Genomic DNA, 17,648 nt, shown 5'->3' on the forward strand with positions numbered 1-17,648 from the left:
GTTCGAGTCCCGCGCCCGCCAGGCGCTGTCAGCGAAGGGCAAGTGCCCCCCTCGGGCTTGTCGTGGAACAGCTGCAGAGAGGCGGCTGCCTCGCTAATTAAATCTAATTACATCTACGGGTTTATCACCAAAAATCGCAAAGAAAAGGACTTGGCAGAGGATAATGTACACAGTGGGTTTGAAGTCGTATTAAGTTTATAGTGGCAATTCCAAGACAACGCCAGCAGGGAGCATTTAATGTCTTTAAATGGGGCAGTGAAATAAAAAGCACCAAAGCTGTGCTCAGAGCTCTTCGCTAGAAGCCTGGAAGGCCGCACAGCTTTGACTTCACTGTACCTGCCACATGAACACACTGTGCAGAAGCAAACAAGCAGTCAGACTTTATGCAGGTAAGTCAGAGGTACGCGTTTCTGTACACCAGATACATGCTTTAAATACTTAGCTCAGCAGAAAGGGCAGCAGATGAAAAATAAACGTTAAATTACTTAAATTATTATTTTCCTATATGCTTAGGATGGAAAGTAGCTCTACAGACCACAAACACTACTTAGTGAGGAACAGTAATTTTATTTAAATCTACTTCATGCGTAAGCATGATAGAACCCCAATTTAGCTTTGGCAAATATCACAACAAAAAAAAGAAGCAGCCTATACAGAACAGTGAAAATGCCAAGGATACGGGTTCTCCACAGTTTCACTGCAGAGTCAATGGATTTAGAAGCCTCACTTTGGCTACATCATTAATAACCATAAAATTAAATAAAGGTAGTCTTTCGCTATCACTTCTTGACTTCTCCAAGATCTTCAATGCTGTCATCATCCACCTACGGGGAAAAAAGCCAAAACAGGTTAAGCATATTTCCTCGCTATGCATCTCACTCAATGTTCTTCACTGTACATGTACTGAAGTGCAGGAGAAGTACACATCGCCATCTGAGACTCCCTGCTGTAAATGCCAAGGGAGTGACACATGCCTATATCACACAGCTGAGCCTATGAAGCTCTGACCAAGGACAAGCCTACGGAGTTATTCAGAAGGAATTCAAACCAGGAAATACCAGAACAAGGGAGAGTCAAAGAAACTGTCTGCACTTAGAGCAGTGCAACCAAAATTCTCAACCATCTACACTTCAGCTCGACTCAAAATGAGTTCACCACTTCTTCTAAAGAACAACTTTTTTCGATATTTTAAGACACTTTGAAAAATAGAATGGCAGCACAAGAACACTTAAGCATTCACCATTAAGAAATGGTCAGGGAGAAGCTGTAGATATTTGACAGCTCTTACTCTGATACACCTTCCTCCCTACACTATATCTTTAAGGATTTAATGTTTCTTGGACAATGGAAGCAACATTCAGCTTCAACTTTAATCACTCCTTAACCTAATTGTTCACATGGAGGAGGAAGGGCAACAACTGGTCTTACTTTCGAACAACAGTCTGTGCTACCGAAGGTGACACCCATTTTTGAAAATCACTGGAAAAGTCACAGGCTACTGTGGAAAACTAGAGGTCTTACAGAAGAAATTGTTTATTACCTCAGGCCACTTCTCTTGTATTACGTCGATAATGTCATCTGTGAAATCCCCCTGAATGATTATTTCATCTTCTCCTGTTACTGAGGCACCGCAGGAAAATTTCTGAGCAAAAAACCTTTGCGCTTCCTTAAGATCGATTTCTGTTTAAGGGAAAATTGACAGTGTAAGTACAGTCATTGTCATACCAGTTTTTCCTCAAGTTTACAACCAAAATTTATTTTGAAATTTATATTGAAAGACTAGTGGTATTTTATAGTTAAAACTTTAATACGATTTCCATGGAAACCAAAAGTCTGATATTTATATACAAAACAACTGACTTAACAAATTTGGCACTCTTCAAGCCAAAATCACTAAAAGTCATCTATACGTTCTGCTTTTGCAGGTCTAGGCTGCATGCACTCACCAAAAACACAAATGCAGAACTGATTAAAAAAAATCAATTCTAAGTGACTTATTATTTGATGATTGCTAAATGAGAATGAAGAACTGGTTAAATATTTCAGACAAGGTGTACCAGCAGAGAATAAAAGACAGTATCCAGCATTCAGTTAACTTAAAAAAAAAAAAAAAAAGTTTGTGAAGAAGAAGAAGTGAAGGAGATAACAGAAGAGAGAACCAGATACCTACAGTGGGGGGAATAAAGTTTCAGAATTGAAACCTTTTTTCTCACAGGAAACAAGCCAAGACTCTAGGTAATATTAGGTTAAAGGCAAGCACATCTTAGGTTAAAGGCACATCTAAAGGCAACAAAATACACCTAACAAAACTCACCAAAGGTTGCAAGGCCACATACTCTTGTGACGTATTTTTTCTTTGCTCTAGGAATTTTAGCTATTGTAACTTTTTGTGGTACAGTCTTCTTTTTCTGTTTTATCTGACCTCTTCCACCTTTAAAACAGAAGGTAAGATTACACAGTTAAATGACATAACACTTAAAGACAAAAGACTGTCAGATTTCAACCCTGTAAACAATGAAACCTATCTCCCCATCTATGTATGCAAACAGAAATACATTGCACAAGAAAGCTCTGTATTACAAAAAATGACCTATGCATGTCAAATACGCATTAAAGCACAGCACACACATCAGACCCCTATTAGAATGATGAAAACGGGGGGTTCTCAACACTTTACTCTGGTCTACATGTAGCCCGTTTTTTTGATAGTAATCTTAGGAATGAATTGTTACTTTAATGTTTTTCATGAGTTTAAAATCCCTACGGTTTGGGTCTGATGCAAAGCAACTTACTCATGTTCATTTACTAAGGCCAGGAGAACCTGCCTGCTTGGACTGCTGGGTTAAACAGCACGTTAAATTCTAGATATTCATGCAGGACATGTATGAAACGTTTTATGTATATGGGTTAGTAGAAAAAAACATGCCTCAAACAGAAGCCAGCCACAGTAGTTGACTTTGTATAAACTCAAGTTACCCCAGGGTAAGTGAAGTTTTGTTCTAGAGCCTTCTCACCAGGAAAGCCAAGAATTCACCAAGAATTTATGACAAGCAAACTAACCCCTTGCAAATATTTTTTTTCCTTAATGTGCAGCACTCTCAGTTCTACATTACTATAAATTGATATCAATTTATTTTCTTAAATTATCAGCTATCTCAAAGTTTTTTGAGTCAACATCTGCACTAAGTTTTTGCTCATTTTCTTCACCCTCTCTTCCAGAGTATCTTGTACTATCACACTTAACACCACACCCTAGGTTACAAGAAACTTGAGATTCTAGGATAAAATCTCCAATGATTTTAAATACTTATTTTATAACTAAACCCATACTAGCCACAGTATCCCACACAATAAAATAATGTTGAAAGAAAATGTTCTGAAGTCTCTGGAAGAAGCATCCAAACTAGAGATTCTAAGTTACTGTTGTCACTACACATATCCCACTGACAAAGTAAACATAACTGGTTACCAAGACACAAAAATAAAACATCTGCAGCGATATGTGGCTTAAAATCTGAATCCTACTGGGCTATTAACCATCATTTATGAAGCACTATAGAAAGCTGACAATAAGCAGGCAAATACATATTAATAACCGCAGCATTCTGATTTATGATGGGACATGTGTTAATTAAACAGAAATAACTAACAATACTGGGAAAGGATGGAAGGAAAAAAAGCAAAAGCAGCACCATGAGGCATTTCTAGAGGCAAACAATCTTTGCTCTACTCTGCAAGCAACCTATAAGCTCATGTTAAACAGGGCAGAAACAGGCATTTGGGGAGGTATGCCAGCTGATTTGGGGATTAAAGTATTACTCCCCAAATAAGCGCCATTGCAATCATGGGACAATCAGATACACAACCCAGGTCTCTTCACTAACACCACACACATCGCTGTACCAACTCTGCTACCATATACGCTTCTTCCAGTGGATATCTTTTGCGTGGAGTCGAAGGGTAGCTAACACAACCAAAACACAAGAAAGCCGTGCCTCGTCCAGGCCTACAGATGAGAAAAAGATGTCCCAAACTGTTCATGAATCAATTCCACAAACAACTATTTAGACCTTGCCTCTCTTTTGCTTCTTCTTCTCTTCCTCTTCTCCTGCAGTTCCTTGGCCTTCTCCAACCCCAGCTTCCTGTTTGGGTGAATTTTCTTACGTACATCAGAACGGAGTGGTGAGAAGAAAGAGAACAAAATTAGTGGTCAGATTACCACATGCCCTTACAGAAATGGGAAGTAAGGCATAGTGACGTTTTGCTAGATCCCTAAGCAGCTGGCTTTAGTGCCATGGTTCCCTGACTGATGCACGTTACAAACTCATTCTAGCACTGGGACAAATTAGACCTGTGACATTCAGCTCAAGGATGCAGTTAGTTCCAATACAGTCTCCGCATAATTTCCAAAAAGGGACAGAAATTAACAACATTCAAATTCTAATCAACAAGCTCCCTACTACTAATGACCTTTCCTCCAGCAATCCAGTTGACTGGGAAGACATAGAATTGGATACATTAACTTTGACAGGAAACAAATGCACAGATGCCTGGTTACAGCAGAAACCTTAATCAAGATCAAATATCGTTTCTGAGGTTTTCTGACAAACTTATATTCACAGCATTCAAAAGCACGCTAGACTTTTGAGAAAATGGTTTAACTTTCAGACAACTGCAAGATAGAAAAGTTGAGAAATGGACAAGCTCAAAGATTTCTGAGTACATTTAAGTACACATATAAGCCAGAACACAGAGAAAGATTCTTACCTACTGTAAGTTTTGCAAACTCATCTGGAAAATTCTTTTCTAACCATTGTCTGCATTTAGTCACATCAGGCATGTATTCGCAGTACTAGAGAAGAAAGGACACATGAATGTTGTCACAAACAAATAGAGCAAAATAAGTTTTCTACTTAGCTCAGCCATTTCTCCTTAGACTGACTCAATACCAACATTCTAGCAGCACATAAGGAGCCTCGTGGCATCCTAAAGATGAGAGCGACTGAAGCACAGAACTACCACAATTAAAAGCCAGAAAAGGTCAGAAAGAATCATCATAGAAATCGTAGGTCAGAAAGAAACGAAACAAAAAAATAACTCACCTCTGTTGGCAGTGAACAGACTGGAGAGAGAAGGGAGGGAAAAAAAAAGAAATTACAAAAACATTCAACTTACAACCTTGGTGTTCATTCAAATTGGTACTTTAAAGCTAGGAATGACTTCTTACATTGCAACTTCTGGTTATAACCTCACGCTGACTCAAAACATTTCTTTATTGCTACCACCCCCCAGTTTTTCCTCCCATTAGTCATTTGATCACATACTGTGTGTTAGAATAAAACTATCACAACAAGAGCAATCAGTCAGTGAAGGAAGAGTAGGAGATGCATACAATTTGGAGAAAAGATACAGATTTGGATAGCTCTCTATTTTCCAAGAGCTACCTATGTCCCAAAGATCCAAGAAAATCTAGGCCCAAGCCCATCAAAGAAGACGGGTAACTTGTTGGATGGGCTTGACTCTAAAACACACCCAAACCAACTGTGCAGACTCATGCACAGCAGGGATTCTTTTCTAATCCCCTGCAACTGTGTTCAAGCACAATGCGAAATAAATAATCTTGAGGGATATGTTTTAAAATGAAATAACATACTTGTCTAAAAATTCATCTATATAATTAAAAATGTAATGAGTAGAACAGAATTCTAAACACAGTGCAACGATCACTTTAATTCTAACTTTATTTATTATCATACTTATACTCAGAGACCTTATCTGTGCTAAAGGTTCTAGCTTTTTACTAGCCTTCTGCAGGAACAAATCTGCTCAGAAGTTTGTAGCCTGAGCACCATTCCCGCTAATGTAACTTTTACACAAGCCCCCCACATTTCACCAAAAACACTTTGGATAAAATCCACCACACAAACTACTTCAGAAAGAAGCTCAGGAAGGTCACGCTGACCACGGCCTATCTTTTCAACAAATGCTGACCAGAAGAAAACCTCTGATTCTCTCACTCTTTCTGCTAGGCTGCCCTCACAAACAGCACACTGGAAGAATCGCGGCCCACTGCCCCTTCAGCACTTGCCTCCGCAGTAGAGAACCCGAAGAGGATAGTCAGCATCTGACCTGGCACCGCTCCTTACGTCTCCTTTGCAGTCAGGGACCACAGGATCGGCTACGTCTGTGGCCATGTCACCAGCCTGTGGGTCACAGAACGAAACAGTCAGGGCTTCAGTTTTAGGTTATTCACATCTTCCTGTGCTCAGCAAAAGCCTCGGAGACTGAGGGAAGTGCAAGGCCCAGAGAAAAGACATGCGATCACAGGAACAGCAGGAGAAATCCGGGAGTAACCATAAGGGGAAAATGGCTGCAAAAGCTTCCAAGCAGTCTGGAACTGTAGGACGCAAGGGAGGAGGAAAAGTGGCAGGAAATGTAGTTTAAAATGAAGAAAAATGTGCAAGGAGAGCACGTGGGATTACGGAACACGCTGTTTTAAGCGAAACGTGAGGGATTATGTTAAGGGAACGTGCTGAGGGAAGGGGGCCGGGGGGCGATGGGGCTCGGGGGCTGTGAGGGGCTGGGGGCCGGCGGGGGCACCTGAAGGGCCGGGAGGGCGCGGGAGGAGGAAGAGGAGGAGGAGAAGGAGGAACGTGGGGTGCGGGGATGAGGCTCCGGGAACAAGGAGAGGGACCCCGGGGACCGGGAGGGGGGCTGAGGTAAAGCCGGGCAGCACGCACCGTTACCGGGCGGCCCCCTCAGGCCGCGGCTCCCCCTTCTCCTCCTCCTCCTCCTTCTCCTCCTCCTCCTCCAGCACCAGCGGCGGCGGCTGCAGGCCCCGAGCCCCGCGCGCCTCCCCCGGCCCCGCCGCCGCCCTCTCGCGAGAGCCTCGGGGCGGAGCCGCTCCGTGAGGCGACCGGAGCCGGCTACGGGGAGGCGGAGAGACCGAGCGGGGCCGCTTCGCGGAGCTTTTTTCTCCCCCCCCCCCATCCTCCCGCTAGCTCCGGGCCGCCGCCATGCCGCGCTACGCGCAGCTGGTGATGGGCCCGGCGGGCAGCGGGAAGGTGAGGAGGGACGGGGGGGGTAATGGGGAGAGGTGGGGGGGGGGGGGCGAGGGTCGGTGTGGTGACGGGATGGGAAGCGTGAGGAGGGCGCTGACGGCTCGCCTGTGCCTTGCAGAGCACCTACTGCGCCGCCATGGTGCAGCACTGCGAGGCGCTGGGCAGAGCCGTGCAGGTGGTCAACCTGGACCCGGCGGCGGAGCTGTTCGGGTACCCCGTGATGGCAGGTGAGGGGAAAGGAGGGGTTCCTGAGGGGAAAACTGGGTTGCTGAGGGGACTGGGGGGGTTCCTGAGGGGACCGGAGGGGTGGTGGGCCGGGGAACCCCCCCCCACAGACGCGCCGTGTGTACCTGATGTCGTTGCAGATATCCGCGAGCTGATCGAGGTGGATGATGTTATGGAGGACGATTCCCTGCGGTTTGGCCCCAACGGGGGTCTGGTGTTCTGCATGGAGTACTTCGCCAACAACTTCAACTGGCTGGAGGAGAGCCTGGGGCACGTGGAGGATGACTACATACTGTTTGACTGCCCAGGTGAACAATTCCTGTGTTGGTGTCGTGCTTTGTGCGCAGCATAATGTTTTCAAGATGATTTCTGTGCTGGTCATGGAATCACAGAATCGTTTAGGTTGGAGAAGACCCATAAGATCATCAAGTCTAACCATCATCTAACACTGACAAGTCCATGACTAAACCATGTCCCTAAGCAGCACATCCACACATCTCTTAAATACCTCCACTGCTTCCCTTGGCCAATGCCTAACCACCCTTTCCATGAAGAAATTCTTCCTGACATCTAATCTAAACCTCCCCTGCTGCAACTTGTGTCCTATTGCTTGTCACCTGAGAAAAGACACTGACACCCTCCTCACTGCCACCTTTTCAGATAGTTGTAGAGATTGATAAGGTCTTCCTTCAGCCTCCTTTTCACGTATTTTTGTATTATTAACAGTTGTCAGAGTCGCTTCCAGATGCTTCAGAAGTTAACTTGTCTCCATTCTAATTTGGGTGACAGCACTGACTTTTGCTAGCAGCATGTAGCATGAGAAGACTATGGCAATGCTAATGCTAAGTGGAGGTTAAGGAAGGAAAACAAAGTTCGTAATTCATTTCCACTTTGCCAGTACAATTCCTTCCAAATACAGGCACAGTTGTCTGGAAGACTGGGCTTTCTTTATCAGCTGTCATTCATACTAAGTATAATGCCCATGTTTCTATAACCAATAACTTTGAAATGTTTCTGTTATCTTTACATTTCTGCATATTAATATTCCAAATGTGTCTTAGGTCAGATCGAACTCTATACACATTTGCCAGTGATGAAACAGCTGGTGGAGCAGCTTCAGCAGTGGGAATTCCGTGTCTGTGGAGTGTTTCTCGTTGACTCTCAATTTATGGTGGAATCTTTTAAGGTACCCATTTGAAATCTTGTAAACAATTGTAGAAGTTCATATTGATGTAGAACAAGGAATCTGATTGATTTAGGGAGCTGAGTTTAGGCTGAAGGAAAGAATACTAAAAAGGGAGATCTGATTTCTGTCATTAGCTGTGTCAGATAAAGGTTGTAGAAAGGAAAGTTCCAGCTGGATGTAAAGGAAATAACCTGCACTGTGAGAATGGTCAGGTGGGAGCAGGAGCATAGAGAGGCTGTGTAATGGAAGGTTGTGGAGTTGTTCAAAACTTGGGTGGACAAAAGCCCTGAGCGACCTAATCTGACTGAGAAGTTAGCTCTGCTTTGAGTGTTGGTAGGGCCCAGATAACCTCTAAAAGTTCCTTCCAGCCTAAATTGTCCTGTGATTCTATGAGAGCCTTCTCAGATCTGGAGAGAGAGCATGACCCTTCCCTAAGCCAGCAATAAGAATCCCGAGAAGGGCTTTGAGTTTTGTTAATGTCTTTTTCTGTGACAGATCCAGATTTAAAGCTCTGGAAACAGCTGGCAGACAGGAGCCTTGTCACCTCCCTTTTCCAACAGAGATAATGACTTTCCCACTTGGCCTCATGCCCATGTTTCATGTATTCATTAGCTGGACTTGCTGTATGGTAGATTGTGTCCTGCTTGATGGTTTTGTGTTTTTCGGTACTTAACCATGTTATTTTTTATATTTCTTCAGTTTATTTCTGGAATTCTGGCAGCACTCAGTGCAATGATCTCTTTAGAGATTCCACAGATTAACATCATGACTAAAATGGATTTGTTGAGCAAGAAAGCTAAGAAGGAAATAGAAAAGTAAGTTCCAAAACATTACTTGCTCTGTAGTGTGATACGTTGAGGTATATTTCACTCAGAATTCAGTCCAATCTTTCCCCCATTTAAAATATGCTCTTTTTGGAATGGCAAAAGATGAATTTGTTCTGCATCAAATGTGGTCTTTAAATGCCTGAATAGGATGTTTACTGTTTAGTCAAAGTCAAAAGGTTAGCTCCATGTGTGTACGTATCTAGATTTTTCTGTAAAAAAATATCTTGAATAACTTGCATCATTCTAAATGACATTCCGGGGTACTGCACTTCCTTGAAAACCTAAACTAAAGGTGATCCTAACTTGTTTTGGTATTGAACATACTGAATTACCTTGGTGTTACTTTTACATTTGTACTACAATTCGAAAAAATATTATTCCCTGTGGTCTTTCTCAAAGCTTTCTTAAGTATTGAAGTATAGTAGCAAAAAGAAAAGTAAAAACGCCAACACTTTTTTCTACTAGCAATCATAATCTGAAATTTTAAAATATTTACAAAAACTATATTTAACAGGGGTTGTAAGTTGCCATGATAGATATTAAGTTGGTTCATTCAGATCACACAATCATAGCTGACTGTGGTAGCTGTCTAAAAGCATAGTGATTCACATATTCAGTAGGTCAGTGCTAATGATGAGTTTGTTTCTGCCAGGTACTTAGATCCGGATATGTATTCTATGATTGAAGATTCTACAAACCTATTGAAAAGCAAAATGTTCAAAAAACTGACTAAATCCATATGTGGATTGGTACGTATATTCTGATTTGGGAACTACCATTGGTTTGCAGTTTTTCTTCAAATGGCTTTAGCACTCTGGACTACAAAAATACAAGCGTAGTTTAAGGCGGTGGTTTAGAGTGCTGTGAGGAGACTTAGTGCATATTCCTTCTCATGTCTTTTGAATCCTTTCTTTAGATCGATGATTATGGTATGGTTCGATTTCTACCTTTTGATCGCTCTGATGAGGAAAGTATAAACATAGTTCTGCAGCACATAGACCTTACCATTCAGTATGGAGAGGATCTTGAATTTAAAGAACCAAAGGTAAGGTGCTTCTGATGATAAGATGAAAACTAAAAGGGCTCCTTAATACAAGTCATAATGTAAATGTGTTCTTTGCCTTGTTAATAAATGATTGCCTTCGTATGGTTCAAAGGAAGCCATGTTTAATCTTTTAGTGACAATGCTTATATCATCTTCGTTTACAGTTACAAAAATGAGATTCTTTAATACTGTCTTGCTTGTGCAAGTACCGTTCAAATGGTTGTGTTGAAAGTAATGCTTTAATTTCAAAAATAATAGAATTTTAACCTTTAAAGGTCAGAAAGGGACATTAAGATCACCAAGATCTTTTCCTGCATGTTTGTTCAAACTCCCCTAAAAACTGCTGCATCAGTATCTCATGTTGCAAAGCTATTCCTCATCTGTGTCTCTCATACATCTATCATGTAAAATACATGATAGAAGACCACTGGGTTAAAATCAGTTCCAGGGTTTGTCTAATTTTATTACTCAGCTCAAAACTCATAAGGAACAAGTCCAGTGCTTCTATAATGCTTTTAATTTGGTTTTGTACTCTCTGAACATGCAAAATACCTGCATTTAGATTTTGATCTATACATTTTCCTACCTCTAGAAACAGCTTTTCAGAAAGTTTTGCAATTTGTTTTATGGAACAGTATTAGACATTGTTCCTGTTGTGGTTTCTAAAATAAAGCATCACAGAACAGACAATGTAAAACAGCCACTAGGAAAAAGTCAGGTTTTACCTTTTTTGTTTTCTTTCTGGCAGGAAAATGAAGAAGATAAATCTGCTCTTGTGGATGAGTATTTTCAAGATCATGTAAATGAGTGAAAAATAGATGCTCAGAAAGAGGAAGAAAATACCTTGCCTGTGTGTTTAAAACAACGAAAAATCCACTGCTGTACAAATATATTTGATGTTTTATCTGTAAGATAACTAACATTTCTACTGAGAAGTGGGCTATATGTCAGTTTATATGACAGAATATTATGAACTATATTGTTGGTTTTAATTCTTTTATAAGTACAGAAAGTTCCTGGATTCTCTTAAATGTTTCAATTTTATTTTGTTTTTATTTCTTCTCCCAAAATGTATTAGTCCAATTTATTATTTATTAAGCTACTTTCAGCTGAATTGGAGGATGTTTTTCTGCTGCTCATGTCCAAGTATCTTTCAACCTTGCCTTTTCCTTAAGCCTAAGGAATGAGTTTTGCTCATGGAGTCCTTGAATTAAAATATTTTCCATAAAGGTCTCATGGTTATGTAATGCTTAAATTCAGTGGATGCCTCTGTATAGGCATGACACCTCTCACTATATGGGATATATGGTTTGTGTATTAAAAATTAAGTCTGTTCCCACAAAACATGAACATCAGCCAAGTAATAGTTCTTCAGAACTTTGAAACATGGAGCCAAAAAAAACAAGTCATTTTTTAATAGTTACAGGGTAGGTTAACGTCATGTGTCTTGATGCCTGTCTGGGGTTAATCCTTAACCCCATCACGTCGGGGCCTGATGTGGCTGAATTAAATTTTGCTGATTTAGCTCACCTCCAGCCTGGCACATCCTAGGGCTGAGTCATAGAGTCAGGGAGTGGTCTGGGCAGAAAGGATCCTCACAGTCCCAAGGCTGCCCCCAGCCCCATGCAGCGGGGCTGGGGCATCCTTCTGACCGTGTCCTGCTCATGGAGCATGGAAAGAAGTCCAAGCCCTTCAGCTTCAAATTCCCATCGTTTTTCCTGCCTGAATCACACAACGAGTCATTTAGGGGGGGAAATTAGACACCTTGGCTCCCAGGGAGGGCTGTGGGTCGCTAGTACCAGACGAACCTAGGGCTTTTCAAACACCTCACCCCAAAACCCACCCCGCTGGGTCTGGCTCCGTCCTGCCTCACCCCTCTCCCCAGCTCAGCTCCTTCCCCGGCCGGGAGCGGCGCCTCTCGGGGCGGCGCAGGCTGCGGCTTCCCCTGCTCGCACCGCCCTGCTGCCTCATTTCCTGCAGCCCCGGAGGCCGAGGAAGAGGAAGAGGAAGGTTTTTGCTGGGAACCCATCCTTGCCATCCACCCGCTCGGCCCCGCCGAGCCGCCCCCTGCCCTCCGAGATGCCGGTGAGGGGCCCGGGAGGCCGGGCGCGGGCGGGCGCTGTGGGGCCGGGGCTCGGCTGTGGGGCCGGGGGTGAAAAGGGAACGGGACCGGGGTTGGGGTTGGGGGGGGGAACGGGGCCGTAGCCGCTGGAGGCTGGCGCTTTGGAGGGGGTTGGTGTCGGTGGGAGGCTGCTGCAAGGCCCGAGCCTTCATCTTCCTCTTTCTTCTTCCTCCCCCCCACGTAGAGGGCAGCAGCCTGCCACGGCCCCGCAAAGGCAGGGCTGTGGGGTGGGGAAGGCTTCTTAAATGGTCACCTGGTCAAAGCTAATTTTGTAGGAAGTGGCATATTCAGAGGGTTGTTTTTTTTTACCCCGCTTACACCTGTTGTAGCACACAGAAATCTTCTTGAGCATGTATGCGATAAGCCTAATTTTAGTAATTATCATCTATTATTAGCTAGACGTGGAACAAAATCCCTTTCTAATGATGGAGAACTAACTCGTTTAATGACCAATTTCGTGACCTGTGCCATGCCCCAGTGCAGGGCTGCTCCCCCTGCGACTTGGGTTCAGGCAGCCCAGGGCTGGAGCAGCACACACAGGTTGGCCGGACTGATTTTGTCCTCTCTTCCATCACTGCCACATAAGTGGTGGTTAGGGTGGTGGTCGTCACCGGAATGGTGCTAAGATATGGGCCCAGTTAGAAAAAAATAATTTGTTTCTGCAAGGAAAGGTTGCTGGAAGCACAGCTAACCAACAAAACTGACTTCGGTGAGGATACAGGAGAAAGCTGTGATCAGTCTGTGCTGCCAAGTGGATACTGAAATGCCCATTTTCAGTGGCATTAACAAGTCTTCTCCCCTGTCTGTAGGCTTACCACTCAACTTTAATGGACTCTGATACCAAGCTAGTTGGGAACATGGCGCTGTTACCCATCAGAAGCCAGTTCAAAGGCCCAGCACCCCGGGAAAGTAAGTTTATGTCTGAAAGCCCCTTTGCATATTGTTCGTAGTCATTTCAGTTTGTCCCAGACCAGACCTAGTAACAGTGAGGAGTTGTGGCTTAGAAATGGACTGCTTTGTAGGTGATGTTTTCAGATACTGAAGTGTTACAAGCCATAGAAAATTATCATATAGTAGTTATCTGGAACAGCTCTGGGTAATTTGGTTACTTTAGTAATTGAAATGAAGCCTACCGTTACTATCTTTACACTTCCTCCAGTGTCTCAGTGTGCTTGTCAGCAGGCTCTGAGGAGGACGTGGTGGTGCAAACCCTCTGATGTCAGAGGAAGCAGAGGTTTAACTGCAGAGAACTCGCACTTTGGGGCAGAGGCTGAGGATGCTTGGCTGCTCAGAAGCCGAATGATGATGAGGAAGAAAGGCAGCACTGTAGGGTAGCTAAAAACCAAAACTTTAGTCTGGGGCATCCCAACACTGAACACTCAAGTTACTCAGCGGGTAGGAAACTGGGGAACTGCTGAACTGCTGCTCTTTGTGAAGTGAGAAGTCATGGTGGAAGAAAGAAAAAGGAATTAAAACTCTTGTTAGAGTAGGAAACTTAAATATTATGGTCTGAGTTCACCAGTCTTCCATGTAGTAAAGACTATAGCGTAGCCCTGTTTTCTGCATTTTTTAACTTATTTTGCTTTTGGAAGAATCATTGTTTATCTACTTCAGTGAATAAAAGTTATGATCAAATGTGGTGCACTGGTACACCGTTTAACTTTGGTTTTCTTTTTTCTTTTTAAGCTAAGGATGTAGATATTATAGACGAAGCCATCTACTACTTCAAAGCCAATGTTTTCTTCAAAAATTATGAAATTAAGGTAATTTTTTTTGTGATACTGTGTATACAGTAAGACTTGGATATTTGGTGGTACAGATATACATTTCTTTTCATGTTAAATAGTTCTATTAGATAACAAAACCTCCCCTTCCTCCCACTTATTTTTTTTTTAATTGGATAAATGTCATGAATTACAAGCTCCTTTTTGATGAGGAAGTTACCACAAATGGTTTGAATTAATTCCTGTTTCAAACTTTTACCAGTTCCATAAAACATCCTGCAGTCTAACAGTGTCTGGACTCTGTGTGCTCTTATTTTGCAGAATGAGGCCGACAGAACACTGATCTACATAACTCTCTACATTTCTGAGTGCTTGAAAAAGCTGCAGAAGGTAAGCAGGGAAACAGTCTGTTCTGGGATTGTACTCAAGAGTATTTGCTGATGTTCTCCTCCTAGGGGCACAACTAACACTGCTCACCACAGTCCCAGTTGTCAGAGCCACAAATAGTTGAGGCTGTGGATCTCCAAAGAGATGCTGTGATGCTAATTTTGATGAGTCTTTTAGTGACTGGTAAAATATTTGAGTCTAAGGCTTTTGTTTGTAAGTTTTAATCAATTGTTTGCCTGGTTCTTCCAGTGTAACTCCAAAGGCCAAGGAGAAAAGGAGATGTACACGCTAGGAATCACTAACTTCCCAATCCCTGGGGAACCGGGCTTTCCACTTAATGCCATTTATGCCAAACCTACCAACAAGCAGGAGGAAGGTAAGAATAAACCAAGAACTCTGAAGGCTTCCTTTGGCCTGTACTTTACCAGCTGCATTTTTGTGACTACGACTAGAAAAGTGACCCTGAAAACTGAAGCTTCTGAATCTGTAGCTCTGTCATTTGCGGGCTGCATGAGCTGAATTTTCTGACCTCAGGGGCTCAAAAACTTTCCTGGGTCCATAAATCCAACAGAACAGAGCAATAGGGGTCTGAGGCTTTTGCATCAACATAATTGCTAGATAAATTCTGTAACAGAGCCCAAAACAACTTCTGCACTGAGAAAAGAGGAAGTCCCCAGTTGTGGGCAAAGGTACCAAAGAGAAAAAATGGTTTGGATGATCCTTTTTACTGATTCTATAATTATATAAAATTATATTAACATTATATAAAATTAAATATAAAAATCCCAAGTGTGGCTGTACATTGAACGAACCAACTCAGCCAGCCAGCAAGCTGAAAGGTGTGAAAACTCACAGTTTCTGCTGTAGGCATTGATGTCTGATGCTTCCATGATAAATTCAATTTCACTTGGTGTTGTTTTGTGCTTGTGTTGTGTTTCAGAGGTGATGAGAGCCTACTTGCAGCAGCTCAGGCAAGAAACCGGTCTTCGGCTTTGTGAAAAAGTATTTGATCCTCAGAGTGACAAGCCTAGTAAGGTAAGGCTTTGCTGTGATCAACACAGATTTAATGAGAGGCTTGCTTGTTTTTTCAGAGAAGTGAGGTGATGGGGTAAAAGATCAGGGGTGCGTAACTTTGGAGCAGACTTCCCTGACTTTATAAGGATATCAGACTGAAAGTTTTCAATACATTTCATCTGTAATATTGTAAGACAGCAAATGACGATTTTGGCAACTTTTAAAAGCAGGGTAGTAATAAGTGGTGTCTCATTCAGTTCTTCAAAGTATTACATGCTGTCGGCTAAGGATTCCAGGTTTTCAGAAATTTACAGGCATGAGAAATGCTGTTTATCTTCCTGGGTGGTTCTGATCTGATACCTTCCTTGAAGTAAACCGTTTTGCCTCATACCCAGATTAAAAAAATAGCCTATCAATACACGAATTACCTCTTGGTCATATGTTTCATGTGCAAATATGACTGTTTTTAATACTGAAAGTAGTTAGGCTAATTTAGTTTCAAAGGCATAGCCTTCTGATGCATCCCTTTGTTCATTATTATACTGGACTAAATATATTGAAAGAGATAGCATATACAGAATAATGGCAAAAATAGTATTGAAATAGTAGAAAGGAGAATGTCTTACCTTAATTCAGAGTCTGCAGCCCTGTTTTATAACTCATTGGATCCACTCCCGTCATCTTGTTTTCCTAAATTCCAATAGAAACCAATAGGGAAAACTGTACATGCAAAATTGGAGCCTTAACATTTGTTATTTGTTAGTGGTAGAGTACTTGGAAGTCACTATTTCATTTATTGCATTGAAACTGCTTTTGCATATTTTCTTATTTCGTACTTTCTTCTGCAGTGGTGGATCTGCTTTGTGAAGAGACAATTCATGAACAAGAGTCTCTCAGGTCCTGGGCAGTGAAGAGGCAAAGTAGCAACATTAAGCATTTCCACAGGAACGCGTGTAAAGGATTTTGTCTCTTTTTTTTTTTTTTTTTTTTTTTTGGGGTATGTTTTGTACCAAGGAAGAATTAAGTGCTTACGAAGAAAAAATAATCAATGAGAGGTAAAAGGAAGTTAAAGCAAAAAGATCATTGAGTACTGTAAGCAAATATTAAGCTGGTGCTTAATAAAAGATTTCTAATGTGCTGTTTCAGATGCAGGCTGCTTTATTATCAGTGGCTACAGCTAGCATTTAAAACAGGGCTTTTGTTTAAACAGGAGAAATGTGTGTGCCTGGGGGCGTATGTAATTGCTCTGCTGGCTAGAGTCTCAGTATCACGTGTTAAAGTACAGTGATTTTTACCTTTTTTCAATAAACTTAGCTTGTAATTAATGTGATAACTGCTTTATGTCTTATGGATAGCTTTCAAAGAAATAAAATCAAAATTTTGGTGAAAAAGCCATCATTATTGTGTAATGGTAAAGTAATCAGAAGTGAATCATTTGTATTGTAAACAGGATTAATGCAGGGGCTGTGGTCTCCAGCAATGTCCTGATTATTTAACATCTTCTTCAGAGCAGTGCTTCCTTGTACTAAAACATCTTCAAAGAGTAATGCAGGCAGATTACACACAACTTAGTCCAAAGCTGCCTTTGTGATGGCAGATTTGGACAAACAATGAGCATGATAGTAGCAAAAATTATTTTGATCAATCTGATGGCTTCCTGAAGATCTGCAAATGTAAGTTTGTTTTATTTTCTAGACAGAAAATTGCAGTAAATGGCAAAACATTGTGGCAATGCTTGTTTCATTGCCACCATACAGCACCAACACACTTTGTGTTCCTTAACATTGGGCTGCTTGGCGCAGTCACTGAGAGCTCCTTGAGCTGACAGCTCCTCCTGCTGTTGGTGGCAGCAATGCTTGTGGAATACTCATGTTTTATATTTTACACGTTTTACTCCCTTTCACAGTAGAAAAGGGATTGGTAAAAAAATCCCAACACGTCTGTTTTATTTTATTGCTGTGGGAGGTCAACCCCTGTGAGAGGCAGTTCATGCCTCGTAGTTTATGGTGGCACAAGTTAAAGCATTTCTTCTGCTTGTGTCCCAGAAGAAACCTGGA

At 42.1% G+C, this 17,648-nt stretch overlaps 3 protein-coding genes across 3 annotated transcripts; 2 read left to right on the forward strand and 1 right to left on the reverse strand.

Moving 5' to 3' along the window:
* Nucleotides 1-551: 551 nt before the first annotated feature.
* Nucleotides 552-6,863, reverse strand: DENR (density regulated re-initiation and release factor). The gene is made up of 8 exons (XM_084296961.1): nucleotides 6,741-6,863; nucleotides 6,089-6,203; nucleotides 5,103-5,122; nucleotides 4,768-4,852; nucleotides 4,076-4,159; nucleotides 2,315-2,431; nucleotides 1,541-1,680; nucleotides 552-824 (listed from the first exon to the last, which is right to left on the reverse strand). Exons 2-8 carry the CDS (start codon nucleotides 6,192-6,194, stop codon nucleotides 780-782), a joined length of 597 nt encoding a protein of 198 aa, XP_084153087.1. The 5' UTR covers nucleotides 6,195-6,203; nucleotides 6,741-6,863; the 3' UTR covers nucleotides 552-779.
* Nucleotides 6,864-6,911: 48 nt separating this feature from the next.
* Nucleotides 6,912-11,571, forward strand: GPN3 (GPN-loop GTPase 3). The gene is made up of 8 exons (XM_084296960.1): nucleotides 6,912-7,064; nucleotides 7,180-7,288; nucleotides 7,427-7,594; nucleotides 8,348-8,472; nucleotides 9,172-9,287; nucleotides 9,952-10,048; nucleotides 10,216-10,344; nucleotides 11,093-11,571. The coding sequence occupies exons 1-8, from the start codon at nucleotides 7,017-7,019 to the stop codon at nucleotides 11,153-11,155; spliced, it is 855 nt and encodes a 284-aa protein (XP_084153086.1). The 5' UTR covers nucleotides 6,912-7,016; the 3' UTR covers nucleotides 11,156-11,571.
* A 700-nt stretch (nucleotides 11,572-12,271) lies between these two features.
* On the forward strand, nucleotides 12,272-16,729 carry ARPC3 (actin related protein 2/3 complex subunit 3). Its single transcript, XM_084296999.1, has 7 exons — nucleotides 12,272-12,429; nucleotides 13,276-13,375; nucleotides 14,153-14,229; nucleotides 14,512-14,580; nucleotides 14,827-14,953; nucleotides 15,518-15,612; nucleotides 16,440-16,729. Exons 1-7 carry the CDS (start codon nucleotides 12,424-12,426, stop codon nucleotides 16,500-16,502), a joined length of 537 nt encoding a protein of 178 aa, XP_084153125.1. The 5' UTR covers nucleotides 12,272-12,423; the 3' UTR covers nucleotides 16,503-16,729.
* The last annotated feature ends 919 nt before the right edge of the window (nucleotides 16,730-17,648 follow it).

This window comes from Netta rufina (genome assembly GCF_964035555.1).
Source record: "Netta rufina genome assembly, chromosome: 17".
Lineage (NCBI taxonomy): Eukaryota > Metazoa > Chordata > Aves > Anseriformes > Anatidae > Netta > Netta rufina.

Bases quoted from the DNA above. Each gene is read 5' to 3' on its own strand.
- DENR (XM_084296961.1), bottom strand. From the start codon at position 6,194: ATGGCCACAGACGTAGCCGATCCTGTGGTCCCTGACTGCAAAGGAGAC. The intron at 5,123-6,088 runs GCAAGTGCTGAA...TTCTCTCTCCAG, and splicing joins TCGGGTTCTCTACTGCGGAG to TCTGTTCACTGCCAACAGAG. The intron at 4,853-5,102 runs GTGAGTTATTTT...TTTCTTCTCTAG, and splicing joins TCTGTTCACTGCCAACAGAG to TACTGCGAATACATGCCTGA.
- GPN3 (XM_084296960.1), top strand. From the start codon at position 7,017: ATGCCGCGCTACGCGCAGCTGGTGATGGGCCCGGCGGGCAGCGGGAAG. The intron at 9,288-9,951 runs GTAAGTTCCAAA...TGTTTCTGCCAG, and splicing joins GCTAAGAAGGAAATAGAAAA to GTACTTAGATCCGGATATGT. The intron at 10,345-11,092 runs GTAAGGTGCTTC...TCTTTCTGGCAG, and splicing joins TTGAATTTAAAGAACCAAAG to GAAAATGAAGAAGATAAATC.
- ARPC3 (XM_084296999.1), top strand. The intron at 14,230-14,511 runs GTAATTTTTTTT...CTTATTTTGCAG, and splicing joins TCAAAAATTATGAAATTAAG to AATGAGGCCGACAGAACACT. The intron at 14,954-15,517 runs GTAAGAATAAAC...GTTGTGTTTCAG, and splicing joins TACCAACAAGCAGGAGGAAG to AGGTGATGAGAGCCTACTTG.